The sequence below is a fragment of the Thalassophryne amazonica genome, chromosome 8 (assembly GCF_902500255.1).
Source record: "Thalassophryne amazonica chromosome 8, fThaAma1.1, whole genome shotgun sequence".
Lineage (NCBI taxonomy): Eukaryota > Metazoa > Chordata > Actinopteri > Batrachoidiformes > Batrachoididae > Thalassophryne > Thalassophryne amazonica.
In genome coordinates, this window is record NC_047110.1 from 48,622,463 (window position 1) to 48,648,884 (window position 26,422).

The 26,422-nt window shown below is 41.5% G+C and overlaps 1 protein-coding gene across 1 annotated transcript; it reads left to right on the forward strand.

Moving 5' to 3' along the window:
- The first annotated feature begins 1,808 nt into the window (after positions 1 to 1,808).
- Positions 1,809 to 26,215, forward strand: LOC117515543 (neuroepithelial cell-transforming gene 1 protein-like). The gene is made up of 12 exons (XM_034176145.1): positions 1,809 to 2,098; positions 12,550 to 12,616; positions 12,734 to 12,793; positions 15,556 to 15,663; positions 15,784 to 15,948; positions 16,116 to 16,178; positions 16,269 to 16,365; positions 16,476 to 16,552; positions 16,691 to 16,948; positions 17,101 to 17,271; positions 17,813 to 17,999; positions 24,962 to 26,215. Exons 1-12 carry the CDS (start codon positions 1,953 to 1,955, stop codon positions 25,288 to 25,290), a joined length of 1,728 nt encoding a protein of 575 aa, XP_034032036.1. The 5' UTR covers positions 1,809 to 1,952; the 3' UTR covers positions 25,291 to 26,215.
- Positions 26,216 to 26,422: the final 207 nt, after the last annotated feature.

A 26,422-nucleotide genomic window follows, 5' to 3' on the forward strand; every position in this document is an offset into this window, starting at 1 on the left:
ATTCCATAATTTTTGCCAGGGGTTGTATATATATATATATATATATATATATACAAGGTCTGTTAGAAAAGTATCGTACCTTTTTATTTTTTTCAAAAACTATATGGATTTGATTCATATGTTTTTACGGCAGCCAAGCTTGAACCTTCATGCGCATGCGTGAGTTTTTCCACGCCTGTCGGTTGCGTCATTCGCCTGTGGGCAGGCTTTGAGTGAGCACTGCTCCACCCCTCTCATCGTTGTTTCATTGCGAGGAAATGGCGGAATGATTTGGGCTTTTTTTCCATCAGAATGTTTTCAGAAACTGTTAGAGACAGGCAGCTGGAAACCATTCGAAAAATGTATCTGGCTTTCGGTGAAAATTTTACGGGCTTCACAGAGATTAAGGAGTGTTACTACAGCTTTAAGGACGGCCCACAATGGCGCACGGTGCGCCGCGCTCCGAGCCGCCATCAAGAGGCAGAAACCACCAGGCCATTTCTAAACGGATGGCTGTCTGGAGCCTGGACCGCCGTGTGCAATTTCTCTGGTTATCACAAGAGCTGGACATCAGCCATTTTCCAGCAGATTTCACTTTTAACAAGAGATCATGGAAAGCCGCGCGGAGGCTTCGCACGTCACGACTGATTCGCTGATGAAGCGAGACAAAGGAACACCTCCGTTTCGGAGTGCCAGAGGACAAGCCCAGCTCTGAAATCTGCCAGAAAATGGCTGATGTCCAGCTCTTGTGATAACCAGAGAAATTGCACACGGCGGTCCCGGCTCCACACAGCGATCCGTTTAGAAATGATCTGGTGGTTTCTGCCTCTCGATGCCGGCTCGGAGCGCGGCGCGCCGTGTGCCATTGTGGGCCGTCCTTAAAGCTGTATTAACACTCCTTATTCTCTGTGAAGCACGTAAAATTTTCACCGAAAGCCAGATACATTTTTCAAATGGTTTCCAGCTGCCTGTCTCTAACAGTTTCTGAAAAAATTCTGATGGAAAAAAAGCCAAAATCATTCCGCCATTTCCTCGCAATGAAACGACGACGAGAGGGGTGAAGCAGTGCTCACTCAAAGCCTGCCCACAGGCGAATGACGCAACCGACAGGCGTGGAAAAACTCACGCATGCGCACGAAGGTTCAAGCTTGGTTGACGTAAAAACATATGAATCAAATCCATATAGTTTTTGAAAAAAATTAAAAGGTTTGATACTTTTCTAACAGACCTCGTATATATATATATATATATATATATATATACACACACACACACACACACACACACACACACCAGTCTATGGTGATTGCATATAAACACCTCCATCTTTCACAAAAGTTGACTTTCTTTGCTCACTTGGCTGTTATTCCAACGAAGAACACAAGCAACAAATGGATATTACGACATATGGATAACTGAAGGCATTTCTGAAAGTCATTGACTTTGGTCACTGGTTATCATCCAAGTCTTACAGCTATACAATAAGACAGGCAGCACCAGGACCCTAAAGACATGGACCTTTCTGACCCAGATGGCCTTTCTTGCAGAACTCTAGTTTTACCTGAAGAAGAAACACACAGCCCCCTGGTCTTCTTAAGAGGTCTCCTATCCAAGTACTAACCCACTCTGCTTTGGTTCTGAGATCTGATGGGATCATAGGCTGACTTACACAGAACAAACTCGCTGCATAATAAATAAATAAACAAACAATGTCGTTCTGTTCGTGAACGAAACTTTATTATTGTATTCCCGCCGGATGACTGTGTTATTACTGCCCTCTTGCCCCTCCTACCACATGACAAGCGCCAACCGATAGGTTTCTGCTGATTGGTCAGTTTTCAAGAATCCGCCATATTCAAACTTCCGCAGTTGTGTGTTTTGTTATCGATCTTTTGTGCCTTTTGTAATTAATATCTTACACTTCTTCCCTCCTGTCTGGACTAACTCATTTTCAAAACGGAGTATCCCGCAAAATGGAACGAATCGACGAAGTTATTGGGAAGACTGAGGAAAACAAAAAGCCCAAGCTGCGCAGAGTTTCATCGAGGACACCCGCCGCCAGTGTCCCTGGTGGTGGATGTGGCTCTCCGGACACACTCAGCAGAGCTAACTGCAAGAAGTACGTCTGTTTAACTCTTTAGAAACACCACAACACGCACTCAGCACATAATGCTGCTGACTGTTCTGAGCTAACATTATTATTACCACTGGTTATGTGGCGAATACGAACTGCACGAAACGGTGCCTTTTTGTGCTTTTCGTTGTTTTTGCTAAATGTCAGCTAAGTAGGTTTAGCCTAACCTGGTTATGATGTTCAGTTGTATCATAATTCTGCTGATAGCTAAATTGATTTAATTTAAAGCTCAATCTATTAAGTGACTATTTGTATGACTGAAAGATTGTCATTTAATTTTTGCACTACTGATTCTCGCCGAGTGCTTGGATTAAACCGCGGTGAAGGTAGACTGAAATATTAACCTAACCTCGGTTTGTTTTAATGGGTCTTCCAGCTCTCTGATATAAGTTCTAACAGTTTTTGAATATCTTTGACTGTTTTGCTGTTAAGGTTAAGCTTGGCATGTGGAAAATAGTTACAGTCTTCTGATTATTTTATTAGAGTTAATTATTTTTCTTTGAGAAACTGTCAGAAAATAATGAAAATGCCAATCACACATTGTCAGAGTTTGTGACATCTCCATTGTCATTTAGTGTCCAAACAACAGTCAGAAACCACATACACAGATAACAAATTTTTAGCTCAGGAAAAGTAGCAGGTTCTCACATTTGAGAAGTTTCAGGAACAAAATGTTCTTTATCATAGCATTTTTACTTGAAAATAATTTTTAAAAAGTAATTGATTATCAAAACAATCGGTGCTTAATTTTATGTTTATTGAAAGAGTGAGCAATCATGCAAATACATCCATAAGTGTTTGCACAGTAACACAATTTTTGCAATATTACCTCTGTACTGAAACCATCAAGATGTACTTATAATGCGGATGTTGGTCTTTAATTTGAGTTTTAACAAAAAATATTGCATTAACCATTTAGAAATTGTGGCCTTTTGTATGCACAGCTCCTCCATTTTCAGAACCCATAAATAATTGGACAAACTGAATGTAAATACAGGGTGGGATAATAAATGTTACCACTTTTGTAATCCAAAGAAGAGGAGCGTGGCTTGAACATGTCATCAATTATTGAACTGTGCGTAAAATAAGACACAAAGTGGGAAACCTTTGGTATCAAATGTTAATTTGATTCTTCTGTTACAAGTCTGTAAATAAAATTTTCGAATAAGTTCTCATTTCAAAAACCTGTGTACGATCAAAAAGTGGTAACATTTTATTGGCCCACTCTGTATACCTACCTGTTATGACAGATGCATCTATTGAGTTGAGGATGAAGATTGTGGCCAGACTAAAGCAGACAGCAGCACGACCAAGAGTACGACTCCTCCGGCTCAGTGACAAAGTCCCATCAGAAGAGATGCTTGCAGATATTAACATAGCTCTACTTGTCATCCCCACTACCAGCATTACAGAAACCATTGAGTTCATATACACCACTGCCACAGTAATCTATGACATACTTGGGTACAAGATCAGGAATACCCCCCAAAGGTCCTCCATAGAGAAGATTGGAAGCCATAATCCAGAAAGCCCTGAAGGATGTTAGCCCACTAACAGATAGTAGAGAAGCTTGAATCTTCAACTGGACTGGGTTGCTTGACACAAGGATGTTTCGCTTCAAATCGCAGAAGCTTCTTCAGCTAAAATTCTTGCTCTGGTAGTCTGACTTCTGTCTTGACTTTTGTAGAGAAGAAACAGAGGTACAGAAGGGCATCATGAGAGACAAGTCCTGGATGCATAAGAACAACAAGAGTTCCATAACTAAGACCCTGGAAAGTGTCAAACATCTAGGCTCACAGCTCTGTCTACTCGGCTGAAGAGATACACCAGAGAAGCAGAGGCTAAGAAAAAAATGCTCTGTTCTCCAACGAATCATCCAGGATATACTCCCAGCTGAAAGGGGAAAACAGTAACGCAAGAACAGACACACCCAGAACTGAGACTAACAGTAACTGTGCAAAATGTTTCAGTGAAGTAAATTATTGCCTGTGTGGTTAACAATGAAATGTGACTGTGCAGTCAAATCACGTCACTTTCTTTTTTTTTTTGTGCCAGATATCAGCTGACCAGGAACACATTTAATAAATGACAAAAGCATAGGAAAACAAACAGACATAGACAGGTGATTTATTCTTTATTTGTGAGGAAATCAGACATTTTAATGAAATGGGCAGTTCGACAAACATAATATTTGGCCGGGTTTATGCAAACGTCCACCCCCACTTCAAGTGGAATTTCGTGCAGAGCATCCATGGTGCTTAGATGCATGAATATGGTGTATGTGTGTGTATATCCAGTTGTGCTCAAAAGTTTACATACCCTGGCAGATTTTTTAAGCCATTTTTCAGAAAATATGGATATACTGCCTTCCTTATGCGCACTGAACACGAAGACAGTAAGCTCAACACCTTCCGTTCATCACGACTCTGGACACCAGGATGACTTCTCGTACCCAGGTTTAATGACAATTGAAAAGGGTGAAACCACAATGCCACGAACTGCACAAGACGTAAGTAGTAGTTTGCTCGGAACACAGGAGGAGTGAATGAAGCAGCCTTGACTAGTTGGCTTTCTTCCTGAGTCTAATCACATGACCCACTCAGACTTTCTTAAAGAAACAATTCACTGAACAGAACCAACTGAATCATCTTAGAAATAAATACACACTAATTAATTGACTTAATAACAGAGGCATGACACTCCCCGTCTGGCATTAACAAATGTCACCACCCAAATCTATATGGTCCTTACTGTTTCTTATCAGGGGCAAGGAGAAGAACCATCTTGGAGATGGGACGCTGGAAGAGTTTAGTCCCGTCTTTCCTGAAGACTTTAACCTCAGCTTGACGTACCTTACCATCTTTGCTGGGAAAGACTTGAGTAATCAGTCCAAGAGGCCACTCATTTCTTACGAGCTGATTATCTCTGAGGAGGACAACGCTCCCAGACTGAAGGTCTGGGGTGGGAGTCTGCCACTTCCTTCGGGGTTGCAGTGAAGCTAGATACTGTTTGGGCCAAATGTTGGACTTGGCGCCACTGGGTCTTATGGAGATCTTTGATCCAGTCTCCAACTGGGGCTGAAGGTAGACTCACCTTCTGAGTGAGGAGAGTCGCTGGGGTAAGAATGAGGGGGTCATCCGGGTCAGTAGATACTGGAATCAGAGGTCTGGCGTTGATGATGGCAGCGACCTCTGCCATTAGTGTAGTGAGGACTTCATGGGTGAGTCTTGAAGTTCCAAGCTGGAGGAACATGGAATTCAGGATCCTTCATGCTACTCCAATCATCCTCTCCCATGAGCCGGCCATATGGGAGGCGTGTGGAGCATTAAACTTCCAAGCACATCCTTCGTCCAAGAGAAACCTTTCAACTAAAGCATTATCAATGTTTGAGGGGATCTTCAGCTCCTTGCACGCACTGATGAAGTTAGTTCCTCGATCTGAACGGATGAGTTTCACAGGACCCCTAACAGCGAGAAAACGCCTAAGGGCGTTGATGAAGCTTGAGGTGTCTAGGGACTCAATGACTTCGATGTGGACAGCTCGCACACTCATACAGGTAAATAACACTGCCCACCGTTTACTCTGAGCGAGGCCACCCCTCGTGCGACGTGAAGACACCGCCCATGGACCAAACACATCTATGCCAACGTTCGTGAATGGAGGTTCAGTAGAGAGGCGGTCTGTTGGGAGATCGGCCATCTTTTGAGTCTGAGGGGTGCCACGTAGTTTGCGGCATATGACACACCCATGAATCACACTGCTCACTCGCCTTTTGCCGCCGACTATCCAGAACCCAGCAGCGCATACAGCGCCGTCAGTGAACAATCGTCCCTGATGTTGAGTTCTCTCATGATGATGTCGGATGAAGAGGGTTGCTATGTGGTGCCTGCCAGGGATAATGAGAGGGGCTTTCTCCTCTTGCGAGAGTTGTGCTTCTTTGATCCGGCCTCCAACTCTCAGAAGGCCATCAGCATCAATGAAGGGATCTAGGGCTTTAAGAGGGCTGTCTTTAAGAAGGTTCTCCTTCTTCCGCAGACAGGCGTACTCCTTTTCATAGGTCTCCTCTTGAACAGCGTGAATGATCGTTCTTCCAGACTGTAACAGTTCATCTATGGAAATCATTGTGTGACAATAATGCCAGCCTTTGCAGCCACTGACTTTGGTTGCAGGATTCTTCTGGAACACACGAGCAACATGGATGAGGCGAGCAACTGCTTGGGTCAAGGTCTTCCAGCTTGAAAACTTGGAGAAGCGCTGCGACCCAAGCCGTTTGTTTGACATTGTTGTGCTCATCGTAGAGACCAAGGGACGGATGTCTGGATCTGATGAAGGGTTCACCAGTTCGAAGGTGTCTTGTCCAAGATCGATTTTAAGGGCTCTTTCAGGAATGGAGGTCCACCCAGCCAGCTGGTATCTGACAGACGTGCAGCAGTGACAAACCTTGTGGCGATATCTGCCGGATTCAGTTTTGTAGGCACATGTTGCCACTGCTCGGGGCGAGATGACCTCCTTATCCGTAGAACTCTGTTGCTGACATACACGTAGAAACGTCTGCTCTCATTCTTAATGTATCCTAATACTACTTTACTGTCGCTGTAAAGGATAGTCTCATCCAGTTGCATGTCCATCTCTGAAGAGATGAATTCAGCAAGTTCCACTGCAAGAACTGCTGCACAGAGCTCAAGTCTTGGCACTGTGTGCTCAGGAAGGGGGGCTAGCTTAGCTTTTCCCATGACAAAGCCCACATGGATGGCGCCCTCTGCATCAGTTAGCCTGAGATACGCTACAGCACCTATTGCCTTAGTCGAGGCATCACAAAAGACACATATCTCTCGCCGTGACATTTCTGAGAGAGAGGTGTGTGCGTAGGTTCGAGGTATTTGGAGACTGCTAAGGTCATCCAAAGAGGATCGCCATGTGACCCATGTCTCTTCCAAGCCTGGTGGAAGAGGAGAGTCCCAGTCACTGTGGACTTTTGTTAGCTCGCGTAGGATAGCCTTTCCTTGAATGATGACTGGGGCGATGAACCCTAAGGGATCGTAGATGCTGTTTACAGTCGACAGGACACCTCGACGGGTGAAGGGTTTCTTTTCATTTTCTAACTTAAAGATGAAGGTGTCGGACATCAGGTCCCAGTTGAGGCCCAGACTACGCTGCATGGGAAGAACGTCAGAACCAAGATCTAGGTCTTTGAAGTCATTAGCATAATCTTGGGACGGAAAGGCCTTCATTACTTCTCTCTTGTTTGAGGCGATTTTATGTAGCCGCAAATTTGCTCCAGAGAGGGTGTCTTGGGTTCTCTTGAGCAGGTCAACTGCTGCTTCAACTGTAGGGAAAGACTTCAAGCCATCGTCCATGTAAAAGTCCCGATTGACAAACTGTTTGACGTCAGGGTCTCCGACCTCTGTACTCTGTCGAAGGCAGTAGATGACCACTGCAGGGGAGGGGCTATTGCCAAAGACATGGACCCTCATGCGATACTCGATTATGTCTTTGGATGGGTCATTGTCCCGGAACCACAGGAACCTCAGGAAGTTGCGGTCCTCTTCCCTGACGAAGCAGTAGAACATCTGTTCGATGTCCACCGTCACTGCCACAGCTTCCTTCCGGAATCTGAGGAGTACCCCAAGCAAGCTGTTGTTGAGGTCGGGCCCAGTCAACAAGACATTGTTTAATGAGACGCCTCCGTACTGAGCGCTTGAGTCAAACACCACACGAATACTTCCAGGCTTTCTCGGGTGATACACACCAAAGGTTGGCAAGTACCAGCGCTCTTCAACTTCCTTCAGAGGAGGTGCCACTTCTGCATGATTGTTCTGAAACACCTTTTCCATGAATGTAAGGAAATGCTGTTTCAATAGTGGTTTCCTTTTGAGACTCCGTCTCAGTGATGAAAATCGATTTAAGGCCTGAACGTTGTTGTCAGGGAGGCGACGCCTTGGTGACTTGAATGGCAGCGGAGCTACCCAGCTGTTGTCTTTGTCTCTTTTTAAGTTGTCCTTCATGATTTTCAGGAATGACATGTCGTCAATGGATGAAGCCACCTTGTTATCATCCCTTGTTTGCTGAAACACTGTGGAGCCCAACTGCTCTGCTTCTCCGCTGCAGAGAAGTTTCCTTGCTGTCTGTGGCTTAGGATGGGCGGTGCTTTGAAACTGACTGTACCTCTCTTTCACCTGCAGGACATTTGGACAGGGTTCAAAGATGGAGGGACGTTTCTGCTCAGTTGTTCTGGTATAAAGGGTGTTCACGGTCTCAGGCTTGTGCACACCTCCCAAGCAGACATTACCAACTATCACCCACCCCAGGTTGAGTTTCTGTGCATAGGGGGCATCTCGGGAGCCATTCAACTGCTTGCGAACCTTGTGGGCTGTGATGATGTCTCGCCCTAGGAGAAGCATGATGGGTGCACTTTGTTCAAGCTCTGGGATGAGATGAGCAATTGATTTCAGGTGAGGGTGGTTGGATGCAGCATTGGGAGTAGGAATCTCTGACCTATTGTTAGGGATGTCGTTGCATTCTACCAGGCTTGGTAGAAGGAGACTGACTTTCCCATCCATAGATTCGATCTGATAACCTGAAGCTCTCCTTCCCATGGTCTCTGTCACTCCTGAACAGGTACGGAGAGAGTAAGGAGCAGGAGGGCTTTGAATACTGAATATGTCAAAGAACTCAGACCGAGCCAAGGATCTATTGCTGTGTTCATCAATGATTGCGTAGACTTTTGTTGCTTTCTCACGACAATTAACGGGATAGACTTTAACCAGAAAGATTTTAGAGCATGACCTGTTACTTTGATCACCACCACAGACTGTAGTGCAGCTGCTTGCAACATCTGAAAAGGCTGGCTCCCCGCCATGGTTTGTAGAGGGGAGCGTCTCCTCGGCCTGTGGGGCAGGTCCAGGGTGAAGGGCGGAGTTGTGTTTCTCACTCCCACATTCAGTGCATGTGGCTATATACTTGCAGTCCCTAGCCACGTGTTTCGTAGATGTGCAGCATTTAAAGCAGATCTTGTGCTCTTTAAGATACGCCTTCCTCTCCTCTATGGGTTTCTCTCGGAAAACCCGACATTTCCGCAGTAGGTGGGGCCTTTTGTGAATGGGGCAGTGATAATCTGGGTTCTCGGCTCGAGTACTGCGTTCTGTAGAAGACACGTCCGTCTTGTGGACTGAGATTTCCTTTTGTCTTAATATTTTTAAGGGTCTTGTCTGCTTTTGGGGTGTCAACTTGGCTAGTGAAGTTGAAGCTAGGGTCGTTTCTAATTTTAGCCTGATGGAAGATGAAGTCCACGAAAACTTCAAAGGGAGGAAATGAGACCCGATTGCATTCTTTATAGTCGGACCCAAGAGACAGCCATTTCTCTTGCAGGCTAGTGGGAAGCTTCTGGACCAGAGGGCTGATTCCTCTGGCGGTATCAAGGTAGTGAAGGCCTGGAAGGGTTCCGTCTGCCTTGGCTGCCTGCAGCTCCATCAGGAGGTCACTGAGCTCGTGAAGTTTCGTATAGTCTTTGTAGCCAATTTTGGGAAAGTTGCTGATGCGTTGAAAGAGAGCCTCTTCAATTACTTCAGGGGCCCCATAGCATGCTTCCAATCTGTCCCATATCATACAGAGTCCTCTTTGGGGATGATTAGCATTGACAACCCTGATACGTTTTGCATGCTGTCCCGACTCTTTGCCAAGCCACTTCACCAATAAATCCATCTCCTCACTGAATGTCAGATTGAGTCCACTCACTGCATTTTGAAAAGACTGTTGCCAAGCTCTGTAGCTCTCTGGCTGGTCGTTAAATTTGGTCATACCTGTGATAACCAGCTCGCGTTGGGCAAGATATCTGGCGACATCATTCATATTTGACTGGTCAGGATGAGCATTTTGCGGCACGTGGCTGGACATGGGGTGATGCAGTGAACTCTGCTTACTGGGCCTTACCCCATACGTGCTTTGATAACCATGGGTATTTCTGGAGGTTAGGGGTGTGGTCATAGTGGGTTGTGGTTGATGTGTAGTTACTCCGCTCACTGCTGTGTGGGTGAGGTTGGCACTAACTGGATTATCCACTGCTTTGGGTCTTGGAGCTTGGGTACAGTTTCCAAGTACTGGGTCTACACGTAGGTGTCTGGTTTCATCTTGAAGGGGAAGATGAGGTGTTGATGTATACTCTGCGTGTAGCCAATTTGCCTTGTCTGGAGAGCTCGTCTGCAATGAATGGGAATGTTGTACTTGGGTTGACTCCGTGAACAACTGACCAGCCTCATCCTGAGCACGCTCTTCTGGTGCTGCGGTTGAATGCTCTTTTGACTGTTCAGCGACATATTCTCTTGTCCGCTCTAGAGGGTTAAAGGGTGTCTCATCAAGTTGGAGCTTTCTTTTACTTCACTCGCTGCCGGCGATGCTGACGGCTGCTTCTAGGACCTCTGCCTCAGCTGCAGCTGCATCCCTTTCCAGAGACAACCTTACCATTCGTGACTCTAATTGTGCCTTTTCCACTTTCAGGATCATATCTTGCTCTGCAAAGATGAGTCGTGCTTTTGCTGCCTCTGCTTTGGCACGGGCTAAAGCAGCAGCCCTCTCAGCAGATGATTTTGAGGAACATGATGAGTAGGATCCAGACTTAAGTGACTGCTCCTTTAAATCCATTGTGCGTGTCCAGCATTTAACTATGTTATCTTCTGCAATGAAGTTGTGGTTTCACTATACTGCCTTCCTTATGCGCACTGAACACGAAGACAGTAAGCTCAACACCTTCCGTTCATCACGACTCTGGACACCAGGATGACCTCGTACCCAGGTTTAACGACAATTGAAAAGGGTGAAATCACAATGCCACGAACTGCACAAGACGTTTGCTCGGAACACAGGAGGAGTGAATGAAGCAGCCTTGGCTTTCTTCCTGAGTCTAATCACATGACCCACTCAGACTTTCTTAAAGAAACAATTCACTGAACAGAACCAACTGAATCATCTTAGAAATAAATACACACTAATTAATTGACTTAATAACAGAGGCATGACAATGGATGATAACACAAAAACTTTTTTTCACTCATGGTTAGTGGTTGGATGAAGCCATTTCTTGTCAAATAATTGTGTTTGCTCTTTTTAAATCATAATGACAAAAGAAACTACCCAAATCACCCTGATCAAAAATTTACATACCCCTGTTCTTAATACCATGTATTGCCCCCTTTAACATCAATGACAGCTTGGAGTCTTTTGTGGTTTTTGTGGATGAGGCTCTCTGATGGTAAAGCTGCCACTGAACATGTCTTGAACTTTATTTACATCAATTACAAAGAAATATGGCACTTAAATCTGTATGGAGTAGACAGTTCTCAAAAACCCAGTGCTTATGCAAAAAGGAGAAGAGTGATGAACGGCACCCAGACAACCCAGAATAAGTTATACGCTTATGTGGCTGTGATTGGAGAATTTGTGCATGGTGCAAACTTTGCATTTTGTATCAACAATTATACAGCTTCATGATGAAGTGCTATAGAGGAGTATTTTCTTAAAAAGAAGACCTGAAAGTTTAGCTACAAATTGCCAGAAGGTAAATCTGAGATGCAAGCCTAGATTTGATCTGTTTTGGTGAAAGAGTATCTTCTCTGCTGTACTCCACTATTGAGATATTATTTATTGAGATATCATTTGTTGTCTATTTTGCAGACCCCTAGTTGACACAGTCATTCTAATGTACCCGTATCCAAGAATCCTCCGCAGAGACCGAGTAACAAAGATATCCAGTCATTGCATTAGGTCACTAATTATTGTCCAAATCTCGCAACCATACAATGAGACAGGAAGCACCAAATGGTAAATGGACTGGATTTATATAGCGCTTTTCCATCTGCATCAGACGCTCAAAGCACTTTACACATCAGTGCCTCACATTCACCCCGATGTCAGGCTGCTGTCATCCAAGGTGCCCACTACACACCGGGAGCAACTAGGGGATTAAGGACCTTGCCCAGGGGCCCTTAGTGATTTTCCCGTCAGGCTGGGATTTGAACCAAGGATCCTCTGGTCTCAAGCCCAACACTTAACCATGCAACCATCACCTCCCCCAAGACTCCAAAGACTTGGACTTTCATTATCCTGCAGAGATATAAGTACCACCTAGCATCTTTGTCCAGTGACCTCATGACTCATTCATGTCTCTTTATCTCAAAAGCGAACACCCAAAGATATGAACATTACTGCATGAATGTCCCTACAGGTTTGACACTTTCACTGTAGAGATAAATCTGATGGCCCGGTCCAGGAAGTCATCAAAAGACTGAATTTTGTTTTTTGTCCAGGACCATCACAATCGCACCTACATTTATGCCTGAATTTGTTCTCTGATTGTAGGATCATTAATCTTTTCCCCTAGACATTTCTTACCACATAGAAATCTGACCTATTTTTGACGTGTGTGTTTATTACATTGCTTCCAGACCTCCACTGCAGAGGGGCAGCTCTTTCACTTTTATTACACCAGGGACACCGTGGGATTTCAGTCTGGTAAGCCCCTAAGACAAGAAAGCAGTATCATGTTACTAGTTAAATCCTATGTCATATCTGTTTCAGTGGTCAGTGGACATGTGAAAGTAACCAGAATGTATTGTTGTTTTGCAACAGAAGCGAAAGCGCAAAGATAAAGATGATGACACAGTCAGCCTGTCTGGCTTTGACCTGAAGGTGAGATCCAGGGCAGACTTGTATCTCCTTCACAGTGCCAAGGCTAGTGTAACACCCTCAACCATTGTTTTATGGAGGATCTTTAATCCTTTTACATGACTCAGGTACAAGCAACAGCTGGCAATAAATGCGCTTGTGTGTCAGGACCTCAGGATAATCTCACTCTCATATAAACTGGAAGTACAAATGTGTCTGCGAAAATGATGGTGAATGAAATAATCAGAACAAGAGCAATCCAAGATTTCTGTCATCCACCAATCCAGATCCGGATCACCTCTAGAATTCAGTGTAGTCTTCCATGCCTTAATATCTATCTGTGGTGCAAATTTAGTGAGAATCCGTGAAGTAGGTTTTTGTTGTTGTTTGTTTGTTTGTTTGTTTTGTTTTGTTTTTACGAAATCATTCAAAGCCTATATAAAGTGAAATTTTGTTCCAGATGCAAGAAGCATCTGTGTGTGGGTATGTGGCTCGCATATCTCTCTATTTGTCATATCGGCCTCAGCTTTTGGATATGGCTTGCACAAGGCACGATGATGTGCATCCTTTATTAGCAAATGTTTGGGAATTAAATTTCTAAACCTTTATTTTGATTAACATTGTAACATTCGTACTTCCAAGATGGTGTGGCTTGCTGATGTTACTAGTAGCAAAGTTAAACAACATCAGATACTTCATGTTGCTCACACCATTTCACAATAAAATGTTTAATTCCAGCATCCCGGCAAATACTTGAAAGGCATGCTGTCAGTGTTCCTTGCGACTGAGTGTAACTTGACAACACTGAGGAGACATTAGTCCATTTTTGCTAACAAACAAATTTCCTATTATTTGTGCAGTGTTTCAGTAAGTACATAAACTGAATAAAATATATATTTTCTCACAATTTGTACATTTCAGTAAGTACATAAGCGGAATAAAATCTTATATTTGCTGTGAATTCAAGTTTAAATAAACTGTTCAGGGGGTGGAGTACTGTTTCAAATATTCTAAATGTTCTGTTTAATTTGCCTGAGTCTCTTCCAGTAACCTGTTTAATAGGAGTCCTTTTATTTTCGTACGATTGATAATAAAACAGATTTTTTTAAACAATATGAAATATTCAAAGAATAATATAACTTATCAATCAAACCATAGACCCGAATGACATAAAAGTGCTTATTATCAAGTCAATCCTTTATTATGAAGTTTTTTGGGGATTTATTTTCAAACCTTTATTTTGAAGGGGTTTTGGGGGGGGGGGGGGGGGGACCAGAGCACACTATTAATGTCTGTATCCTTGCACTATTCTTCGTAAAGCTTCAACACTTAATTCAATAACTAATATTGTGCTTCCTTTGAATTTAAGAAAGCATGGAATTAGTTTGTGTTTATCTTTACAAAACACTAAGAAACGTTACCTTACTTTATCGCCAACTCCTACCAAGTTATATAGTATATAAATAATGAATGTTTAGGAGTTCAATGGTATGAATATATCATGAGGTGAAAGCTGGAACATACCATTCAACAAGGCAAAGCCAAGTTGAATGGTATGTGTGTGTTTATTACATTGTAAAAACATTCAGTATTTGTTTTATATAACGGCTAAAATAGATCCTTGTCATTTGATATTTTATTAATTTAAAAACAACAGAAAAGTGACTTACATTTTGGTGTTCCACTGCTGCTAAAGTTCAACACAAACTTTAGGAGTCCAAATTCTGACGTGTAGTCCGGTGATGCTGTGCACTGACTTTGTACTTTCATAAAAAAGACTTTGTGTAGTTCCTCAGTCCAGCCAAAAATCACATCAGCTTTTCATCTGAACAGCTCTTCATGCATCCAGACGGCTTACAGCAGAGTGGATTTTGTGTGTTTACAAGAACTAGCACCATCAGATAGCTCAAATTGTAGTCCCGCTTGTGTCGTTGTCCTGCGTGCGCACACTCACAACCGGGACGGAGCTTGTGCGCGTGTGTACTACCAACAACAACAAAAAGACTGTACTTCCTCAGTGCAGGGGGAAAAAAAAATGTCAGAAAATAGTCCACCTTTTCATTCTAACTTCCTGCTAATGGCCTCCAGCACTCTGTGTGTGTGTGTGTGTGTGTGTGTGTGTGTGTGTGTGTGTGTGTGTGTGTGTGTGTGTGTGTGTGTGTGTGTGTGTGTGTGTGTGTGTGTGCGCCTGCGCGCGCAGTCCAATGGTACCAAACTGCACTCTAAATGGAACCAAATTGCACTCTAAATGCAATGCAACACACCAAAGCACCAATCAAATGACAAGGATCCACTCAGCCATTATATGTAATTAATAATAATAACCTTGAACAGTCTGAAGTTAATCATCAAACGACAGCAACCAAATGTATTAACTAATATCTTTGTTCAGTGTCATTTTAATTTGATATGCCAACACCAAACTGAACTGGGTTCTTTATTATTTTGCAGTGCAAGTGATATCTCTCCCCCACACCCACACACACACACACACACAAAAGTTAAAAAAAGACTTCCTATGGGCACTGCACTAGTTACTATAATAATACAACTTGATGGTTCAGTCCAATACAGTTCTCAGTTCGCAACCAAAAATATGAACACTGTTATACATTTGTGTTTATAACAGACCCAATACATTTTAATAGTCAAGTAGTACACAAGTAGATAATGGTTCAATTCATCTGCTCAGTCGAGAGCCTCATATTGATGCATGCGTATGAACTGAAACTTTATTATTTTGACTGCAATCTTCAAGTGAAATAAGTTTGTTTGCTTCATTACAGGAACCAAGTAACAAGCGTGTGCGACCATTGTCCAAAGTTTCATCCTTGGTAAACTTGATGTCTCCTACAAAGAATGGAGCAGTGAGGCGCTTTGGCCAAACAATCCAGGTGCATGACATGTTCTGTTCCATGACACAGACTGCTCACATTAGCAATGAGGAAATTTAAATATGCAAACTCTGCACTTAACCATAAAGTTCTTTTTTTTTTTTTTTTTTTTTGTTCTAGTCAATGTCATTACGTGGTGACAAGTCGCCAGGATTATGCCTGAAAGCCAGCAGCAGAGCAGCAGGACCCACCCCCACTAAACGCAGAAACAGCACATTGTGGTCAGAGATGCTGGATATCCACCAGAAGAGCACATTCTCTACCAAGGAGATTAAGAGACAAGAGGTTGTGCAGTTCATGCTTTCAAGTCCTTTAACTTAAACCATAATTGTTGTTGCCACATTGTTTGTCTGATCGTGGTGATTTCAGGGGGGTGTGGTTTGGACAATCTATGACTAAATGTTATGTTATTCAGACATAATGAATTGGGGTTTGTATTATTTGCTCTTTAGGCAATTTATGAGCTTTGCAGAGGTGAACAGGATCTCGTCGAAGATCTCCAACTTGCACGAAAGGTCAGAATAATACATTGAAAAACATTAAAATATTTATTCTCCCTTTGTGAACTTTTTTCACCCTGACACTAATGCTTTTCTCACATTCAGGCTTACCATGATCCAATGTTAAAGCTCCGTATCATGACTGAGGAGGAACTAGCTCGCATTTTTGGGGACCTGGACGCCTACATCCCAATGCATGAAGGTATCTACCGCCTTTTCACATAGTTACTCCTCTAATCACACATTTGCAATCTGTACATTTTTAAGTGCATGTGTGTATTCATGCTGTTTGCTTATTTTTGACAACTTTAGACTTGTTGAAGAAACTGAATGAAGGAACGAGCCCTGATGGAACAATAGGTCAGATTGGGCAGGTGGTAATAGACTGGGTATGTATGTGTTATATCACACAAACACTTTTTTTTCTTGGCCATAATTTAACAGTTGGCAGTTTATTTTACACACAATTTAAAAAATACTAATACTAATACTGCAAAAATTGTGCAACTGTTACTTTATCTTTCCAGTTGCCTGGTCTGAATGCCTACAAGGAATACTGCAGCAATCAGCTTGCTGCCAAAGCACTATTAGACCAGAAAAAGCAGGACAGGAGAGTACAGGATTTTCTGCAGCGCTGCCTGGAATCACCATTCAGCAGGAAGTTGGACCTTTGGAGCTTTCTCGACATCCCACGTTCACGTTTGGTGAAATACCCGCTGCTGCTCCGAGAGATCCTCAGACACACTCCATCCGATCATCCAGATGTAGCCATTCTGGAGCGAGCTGTATGATGATATTTACCTTACATGTATTTTCAGTCACAGTGTTCCATCTGTCTTATGAATTTAATTTGATAGTAACTTTACTTTTTACTGCCTATTCAGTTTTGTCTCTGTTTTACAATTAGATGACTAATAATAATTCTTTTATCACCTAGATTCTAACAGTCCAGGACATTCTGTGTGATATCAACATGAGGAAAGGAGAGTCAGAGTGCCGGTATTATGTAGACAAGCTGGAGTACCTGGATGATAAACAACGGGACCCTCTCTTAGATAACTGTAAGAGCCTTCTGTGTCACGGCGAGCTGAGGAACAAGAGCAGCTCGGTAAGAATCGAATATAACCCTTCTTACTAATGTCCACATGAAATATAAAGTACTGTGCACAAGTTTTGAGCACATTTAAAAAGTTGCACAATATGTAATTAATAAGTAAAATGTGTGACTTCTGGTTATTTTTGGATGAAAAAAAAAATAATTTAAATGGTTTGCTGCAATCTACAAGATCTGTCTTTGAAATGTGCCAGGCAGTACATCTACCAAGATTTTTTTTCTTTTCTTTTAAATATTTTGTTTTAATATTGTAGTGAGGTTTGTAACTTCATTCATTCATCTTCTACCCACTTAGTCCAATTAAGGGTTGCAGGGGCTGGAGCCTATCCCAGCAGTCATAGGGCGCAAGGATTGTAACTTAATTGATGTTTTTATCTGTGAAATTGAAATATTTATTTGGGGAAGTTATGCTTGAGCATTTCAGTTTTAACTTTCTGTTGATCAAATGAAGAACGGGGGGCGGAGGAATTCTATTCTGCATAAAAATATACATGCTAGCAATATGTGTTCAGTTTCATTTTCTGTTATTTCACAGAGGCTGCATGTGTTCCTCTTTTCTGAGCTGTTGGTTTTGACCCGGCCAGTGACACGTAATGACAGGAGCTGCTTCCAGGTGTTTCGACAGCCCATTCCAGTTCGGGACTTGGTGCTAGAGGACCTGCAAGATGGAGAGATCCGCATGGGAGGTTCCTTTAGAGGGGCTTTTACCAGTGGGGATAAAGGTGTGTTTAGTCAGTGTGGCTCATTCATATTACAGAATGAAGGAGCCCAGAGGTAACAGTTACCCGTGTGTCAGGTTTTAAAAATTGTTATAAATATCTTTATAATCTGTTTTTGATATCTGGTCTCAGACCGTGTTTCCTGGGTATGACTTTATATGGTATCTTGGAATGTACCCCATGATAGTAACTCTCATGCTTCCATCTGAGGATGGCACTTGTTATGAAGGGGATGGGGAAAACTTCTTAGATTCTCATCCCTAGTAAAGAAGAAACCATCGGACAGCACTAAGAGTCTGGTCTCTGGAGGGTAGCAACTGGTACACTGCTGAGGTCCAAACTTTTCATTCAGATGTTCATCTGGAACATTCTTTCCTGCTACAAGAGAGAGCTAGGACAGCACTTTGTATTTGCAGTGTATGTAATGCAGTCTGTGAGATCAAAAGACCTGGAAGCGACAAAGATCTTTGTAAGTGGGTGGATACATCTACTTTTGGTCTTGTTGCTCCGATTGTCAGCTTACAGAATGAAAGACAGATGCTGTGACAGGTCGGTTCCTTCTCCTTGTGTGGAGGCAGACTCCCTGACATCTTCCCAAATAATTCTGGCATTCATCAGGGGTGTGCTCCATGGACCGAGTGCTCGTAAGGTCATGAAGTTTAGCAACTTGGGTGCCTGTGAGGAAAGGTTCGCTGACCTTGACTGTGTCAACGATGCTATCATCTTTGTAGAATCAGCAGATGTTGACTGCAGCATCTTGAGTGTTTCAGTTAGCCAATATTGCACTTTGTTTTAAATTTAAAACCCATTATACACGTATATACGTAGATAAGCACACAGGCAAATTTCAGCAAATACATGAATGTTGATCAAACGGTGTCATAGTATAAATTTTAATATGCACAGCCCACAAATTAAGTAAATCAGAAATACAATAAATCAGATTGTGTATCCTTTTTGCAAGTAATATCAAGTAAATGCTGATGCAGATTAAAATATTCGAAACAAATAAACTAAGCATACAAAGAATCCCCATCCCCAAAAAATTAATCAAAAACACCAGAGAGCACCATTTAACATAGGGAAGTTAAAAAGCTCCTGGGGAAGAATCATCCTGAAACCCATCCACCCTTGACAGTGTCTTCACACCACTAACAGCCAGAATGACTTATCGTGACATAGTGATGTATAGGGCCACTTATTGATACACACACACCAGTGATATTTAATTGCACTGCCTATGGCATGTCCGTGATGTGCCATATGAGCAACAGAATCGCGGAGAATATTTTTCTGATCAATGATCGCTTGTTTAGAAAGACAAACGTTCGAACAGATAATCATTTGGAAGTGACAAAACCTCCAAGCAAGGTCTGATCACCCTCCCCCAATGGAGATTTCTGAGCAAAATCTGTGCTTCAGTATCAGTGGGTTCTTTGAAGAAAGTGCACATCATGTCTGAGAGCCTACTTCCTGCAGTCCGAAGGTTAAGTTCAAGAGAGGAAATTCGGATTTACTGGGACGAAACCTGCCAGCAAGCAGGTTGCTTCACGGAGTAAGTTGCCTCAGTACTCTAATTTGGAGTTAGGCTGAAATGGCGTTTTGAAACCGAAAACCCAAAGTTCCTTTCAAATCACAGACAACTAAGTCTTGCGTTTTCACTAAATCTACTTGCTGAAACAGGGGTGTATTCCACAAAGCATGGTTGACTTGAATTAATGAATCATTTTTATTTGGCGTGCACATACACATACTTAAAAGAATCTCTCATAAAACAAAACGAGAACAAAAACTCATAAACAATTTCCCAGTTTTGTGCGGCCGAAAGGTGTAGGCTGAAGCAAAATCTTATAAATGCTCACCCCTTTCACCAGTTGCCATAGGCACATAAGAAAAGAGACAAGCAGAGACAATCTAGATTAATCAGTAAACTAAAATAACAAAGTCAGTTAACCTAATTTATCGTACTTATATCGTAATTATATTATTTTTATAAAGTCTTTTCAAGCCAGCCAAAGTACCAGATAATTTAATACTTTCAGAACAGTTATTCCAGATTTTAACACCTTTTGCGGAGATGCAGTGACTTTCTACAGTAGTTGGAATCTTTAAGCTGTCAAATACTAATGTTCCCCTGAGGTGATAACAGGACTCCCTCATTTTAAACAGTTCCTGGACATGTTGAGGCAAGAGTTTATTGTTAACTTAATACATGGTCTGTATCGTAATATAATCAACCAAGTCCCAAAATTTCAGCAAACAGTGAGTTTGTTGGCTCACGATATGTTTTTTTATTTATATATCTTATAGCTTTCTTTTGTAACAGAAATATTGAGTTTGTAGTTGTTTTATATGTGTTACTTAGCTTGGCATATACTCTGAACTAAAGGTCGAGTGAACCTGTCATGGTTTACCCCTATTTTGGTTTACCCCTATACAATTTACTCAGTAATGTCTGTGTAGAAGTGAATCATTATCGCATTTGGCAGATTAAAATTTCTCAGCTGCCACAGGAAGTACATCCTCTGATGTACATCCTCATCCTTGATGAGGAAACTGATATTCAGCTCCCACTTGAGTTCTTGGGATATGATAATTCCCAGGAAATGGAAGAAGTCCACAATGTTGACTGCAGTCCCACAGAACACTTGTTGGAGGTGGGGCTGGCTTCTGTGTACAGTGAACAAAGGATGAGTGATGTTGCCCCTAGGTTTTCTATGGAGAAGTGGAACAGCTGATATGAAGCCCATATCTGGGCATCATCATGTTTACACCAATGGCATCACTGATTCACGATGAACATGGGTGGCTCATTGTATGGTGAAAGAAGCCTGAACACACCCCTATATTCAAGTCTGAACCTCCTAAGCTAACAGGCTAGCCTTGGTTCATATGTTTATTAAATCATAGTTTTTGGAGACTGGGCAGTGGTTCTCATAACTATTTGCTTTGGTTGTGAACATTAAAAGTGATGAGCCGCTTATTTTCTCAGTAATCATGCATTAACAGAGCTTAACACCCCTGTTACACCTTGATGATTTAGCCAGCGTATGCTGAGCATATTAAAAACACTGGCATATGTTGGCGTATGTCTAATAAGTTATGAGTAAGTTGTGTACACCCACACACATTACTTGTAAGTGACTCATACAGTGGTGGGCACAGCTAACCAAAAAGTTAGCTTCGATAACAGCTAATCGGCTAACTGAAAGGTTATCTTTTATGAAGCTAAACCGATAAGCCACCCAAAAAATTATCGGAAGCTACAGCTAACCGATAACTTTGAGTATTGTCTCCGGTACACTTGCAACTACTACAAGCTGATTTTAACACCACGATCACTTCTGTTAGCATCAAAGGTGACCACAAACCTAAACAATGAGTCAGCACTTCTGTCTTGCGCCCTGCCCACTGCTGGAAGCTCCTGTGTATTACATATCTTGCAGCCGTGAAGCAGTTGAGAGGAACTAAGCTCTACACACACACACAAAAAAATACATCATTATTCCTTAACAGTATATAGCAGTGTCGCCGCGAGGCAGAGGTGTTGGAAAATAAAGCAGTTTTGACTTATGGTTTTGATTTATAAATCAAATTAACCCGGATAGAATAACTCCATTAACGTCAATTCTATCATTTGTACAACGTTAAAATATAACATATCTTTTCATTTTAAACACTGCACTAATTCTGAAGTTTTGTAACAAACACACACTGATGCCAAAGGGATTATCGATAAAATGAGCCTCTGCGAACACTGATTGGTTGACTCATTAATTCTATGTAAAAACCAACGCATTAATGTGAGGTGTGTGTTGGTGTTTACATATAAATGTGCTTTTGTAAAATATGCCTCTTTTTATTTGTAAAAAAAAAAAAAAAAAAAAAAAAAAAGCTATTTGCAAAAGTGAACAGCACAGAGAAAAAAAAAAACACGACAATTGTAAAACATACAACCAAAATGTACATTTTTTTTTATTTCTTTTCATCAGCTGCAGCAAGAGGCTGCAACAACTCTCTGGCGCACAAAGGATTATGAGATATCGCAATACTTAGGGCAAATATGCCCATGAACACTACTGGCCAGGAGATGGCAGTAGAGACTCTGAAAACTTGCTAAAACAAATATTACAAATAAATAATCTGTGTCTGCTGTGTTTAAGATGGGTGGAATTTAATAAATGCAAAACAAATTTCAGACATCTTATATATATTACTCTGGAACAAAGAGGACAGACAGTGTTTGACATAAGCAAGATGTTAAAGAGCAAACAGAAAGTGATTGCAGCTCACAATGATTCCAATTGAAAATAATGGAGAAGGAACCTGAGCTTCTTCTGGCATTTTTACATAAAACAAACACGTCTATAAACCCAGAGAATATATTCACGAGAGTTTTAGGCACAATACGTACAAGGGTTTAATTCTGTTGTCCGTGTGGAGCCTGATCAGAGCATCTCAAATGCATTTCTCCTGTCGTGAATGTACTGAGATTACCCATAATGCACTGGACACAGCATGTTCACACTAAAACCTTCAAAATTAGTGCATTACTTTAAAACTAAAACATATTTCTGATATTTTCACTTTATACAACTTCAGAAGTGATGTTAATTTAAATAACTTGTCCAAAATTAGTTTGGTTAAAATTTTAACAATAAGTTATAACTGTATGCCTCTGTATGACTTGGGTGATATTGCCAGCGAGCCAGTATGGGGTCAAAAGAAATGAGTTTTCTTTTCTTTTCTGTGATCAGTTCTCTGTTTGCAGAGGATAGAGCAGTTTCTCCTGGAACTAGCTCTTTGCTTGCAGAGGATAGAACTGTACATCTTCCACAAACCATTTAACAGGTAGGTACTCAAAGCTTTGATGTCAGACTTCATAAATGGTTGTAACTATTAAGCTTTGTTCACCATGCTTGCAAAAATATGTTAGCGGTCTAAAAATTATTGGTTTCAGAATTATCTGAAAAGTTAATCCGATATTGAAAACATTAACTTTGATAATTTGCGGATTAGCGGAACTGTGCCCACCACTGCAGTAATGTGCTGTGAACCTATGTGTAACTTATTTGACGTGTTTGCGACGACCGTAGAACTTGCTGAGTGTGTCAGCTACCATATAATGGCGTATTGACACAATATGGTATAAAAATAGGGTTTGGTAGGAGGAACCCGTCGGTACTCTTCAGACTTCATGGTGAACAGACATGCAGGATCCAGCAAGGCATCGAGAATACCTATTAACTGTCCTCCAACATCAGCATGGTCTCGTGGATTTGACGCTGCACCAGCAGCGTGTCAACAGAGCCAGGAGAAGAGATGAATGAAGGAGAAGGACCTGGGTATGTCCACGGCCTCGGCCAGGAGAGTTCTTGCTAGCAGAAGTTTGCTTTAGCATGATGACGATGTTGATTGTTCAGTGGCAGACACCACATGCTCGTCAGTGATATGCTGCCATACGCTTTGCGTAAGTGGACTGTTGTTGGGCGTAAGTTGCATACGCCAGCAACACAATACGCAGTCGGTGTAAATTCATTGAAACGTTATAAGTTAAGAATACGACATGTATACATCCAACTGGTTATGAATACGCTATATATGCATCCAACAGTCAATAAAATTAAAAATTCAGTGTATGCCAGCATTTTTAATACAGTCAGCATATGTTGGCTAAATTGTCAAGGTGTGACAGGGCCCTAACAGATCAGGCTGCGATATCTATTAAAATTGCTAATGTCATTAGCATACAACATTTAATATTCCAAGAATTTCAGGTAGGTTCAGGGAAGTTTTATAAGATCTGTTCAGACAATTCACCACACAACAAGCCATATTATTCAAGGTGTTTGAAACAAAATGCTCAAAAACGACAGACACAGTCTCCACAACAGCAAGCAGCAACTGCCAACCGCCTCTGAGTTACAGGAATTGTCTGAGAAGCGGAGATGCTGGGCTCAGCAACTGTCACTCAACGTAACCACGCTTCTAATTATATAGAACATTATGGCTTAGAATGTCTTAAACTAAGACGTTGGAATAAAATTCACCTCATACAGTTGGCATGGAGGAGGAAACTATAGACATCCAAACCTTTTTCTGGACCAGCCTATAAACATGTTTCTGCTCTAAAGTTGATGCAGAGAAGGCGCGCACATCCAAAAGACATAAAAGGCGTGCAGACAGGAAGGGCAGTTTGCCCGAAACGTCACGTCTTTATTAATAAAGATTTTTTGCATGGGAGCACTGTGGTGGTGTGGATCATTCTATTTTTTGGTCTGCTCTAAAGTTGGACATTTTAACATGGACACCTATGGGAATGTGCTCTGTTTTGGAGCCAACCTCAAGCAACCAGTCAAGGAGCTGCAACTTTTTCGTCTTCCAGTATGGCTTCTTTTGTGGCCATTGAAGCTTTCCACTTGATTTGTTCTGGAGTTCAATGTATATGGTTACTAACCTAGCCTGACTTTTTTATTTCTTTTTACCAGACATGCACATTTACCGTTTACTCTGAGTTAACAAACAAGTGACAAAACCTGCTTTCTAGAATTATCCCTCATCTCTAGTCTGTTTACTGTTTTAGTTTAACTAAAACCTATTCTGGAGTATTCTTAAAATATACAGTGCATCCAAAAAATATTCACAGCCCTTCACTTTTTCATGTTAGTCTTACTCCAAAATGGATGAAATTCCTTTTTTTTCCCCTCAAAATTCTACATATAATAACCCATAATGACAATATGAAAAAGGTTATATGACAAAAATAAACTTTTTCATGTTGTGTGTAGAATCTTGAGGGAAAAAAAATGATTTACTCCATTTTGGAATAATTCTGTAACTGATTGTAGCTCTTGTTTAGCCCACTTGATCTTGTTTGAAGTTTAAAAGCATGGTGTATTTTTATATCCTCCCTGTTGCGACTTTGATCATAACCTTTTGACGCTTTGTTTCCTGTAATCCTCCAGCTAAAAATGTATTTCGTGTGAGTTCTGTGGATCCAGCCCATGGCCAGTCCCACACCCTGTATGTAAATGATGTCTACCATAAGCAACAGTGGCTCAACTGTCTACGCAGTGCAATGGCTCAACAGCAGCAGGATACACAGGGAATCCAGGGAGAAGCTGACAAAGCCAAGCACTGCTCATCTACTACGTTGGCCACAATCTGCGATGGAGAGACCGACGAGAACTGTCCACCTGTCTCAGGTTCAAAACGCAGGCGTCAGGCCCTCTCCATATCCAGACAGGAGAAGAAGTTGTACGGGTCTGTGGGGAGGAAGGAGACTGTAGTGTAGGCGGGCTTTTACACTACATTGTCTCCTTCTGGTCACATTTGTTTGTAAATCAATTTTATGTAACTGCTGTTTTACTGGTTTTGCTTTGTTGTAGCTGCACTGAAAACATCCATCCAATCACTTCCATCCAGGCTTAGCATATAGCAAATTATAGTGTTGGCTCATGTCAGTTTAAGAAAACTGCCAGTGACTGAATCATGTTTGTAACAAGTGGACGTGTGTGGAACCTGTCCACAAAAATGTTGTTCCTGAGATTTTGATGTATTATTAATTAGGAATTCTCAACTTTTTTTTTAATCAAAGCTCCAGTTCTCCAGTATTATTTGTGCCAAAATAATGGTGAAAAAAAGAAAATGACTGCTTACGTTGTCTCTATAGGAAGCGGTTTCATGAAATGACCAGTAAACATCCTGTGAGATTTAGACATGAGGTAATGAGGACACTCACTGATGAGACCAAAATCATGTGGATGGAAGGCACTTCTCTGGGGAAAAAAATGTTTGATATATTCTGTGAAAAGATTTTAACTGGAATGTTTTTATTATTCTACAGTTAAAATTCTAAGTGATATTGTTTGTTATGGGCTGCAAAATGGCACATAATATAGACCAACATTCTGTCAACAATTTTACAGGTCATGCTATTTCTACAATGTTTGAGCCGTTTTAAATATTTGCTATGAAAACACTTGAGGGAAAACTTCTGTTTACTTTCATTTTTTACTGAGGGAATATATTTTAAATTTTCTAACTGTACTTAAGTTTTCATTTGTGATGTCTTTTAAATCATTAAAAATGTATTAAAGCTTCTTCACAATGATCTTGTTTTTAAATGTGGAAGGAGCATGTTTGAATCCCATTTCAGTGCTTGTGCATTTTGTAGACTGTGGCCTGGGCATCTGTGATTTGAAATACTGTGCAAAACAAAGTTTGTCTGTAGGGAAATCAGTCATATACCAGATTTGTTGCGTGTACTCATGTGAATGCTTACCAATTGTTGATACTAATATTTGTCATTGTCAATCCATGTAGTGAGTGTACGCAGCAGATTGAACTTCAAAGCTTCCGTCCAGTAATTAAAAAATAAATACATATGCTAAACAAAGAGTACGCAAAGAGTACTGAATCATTCC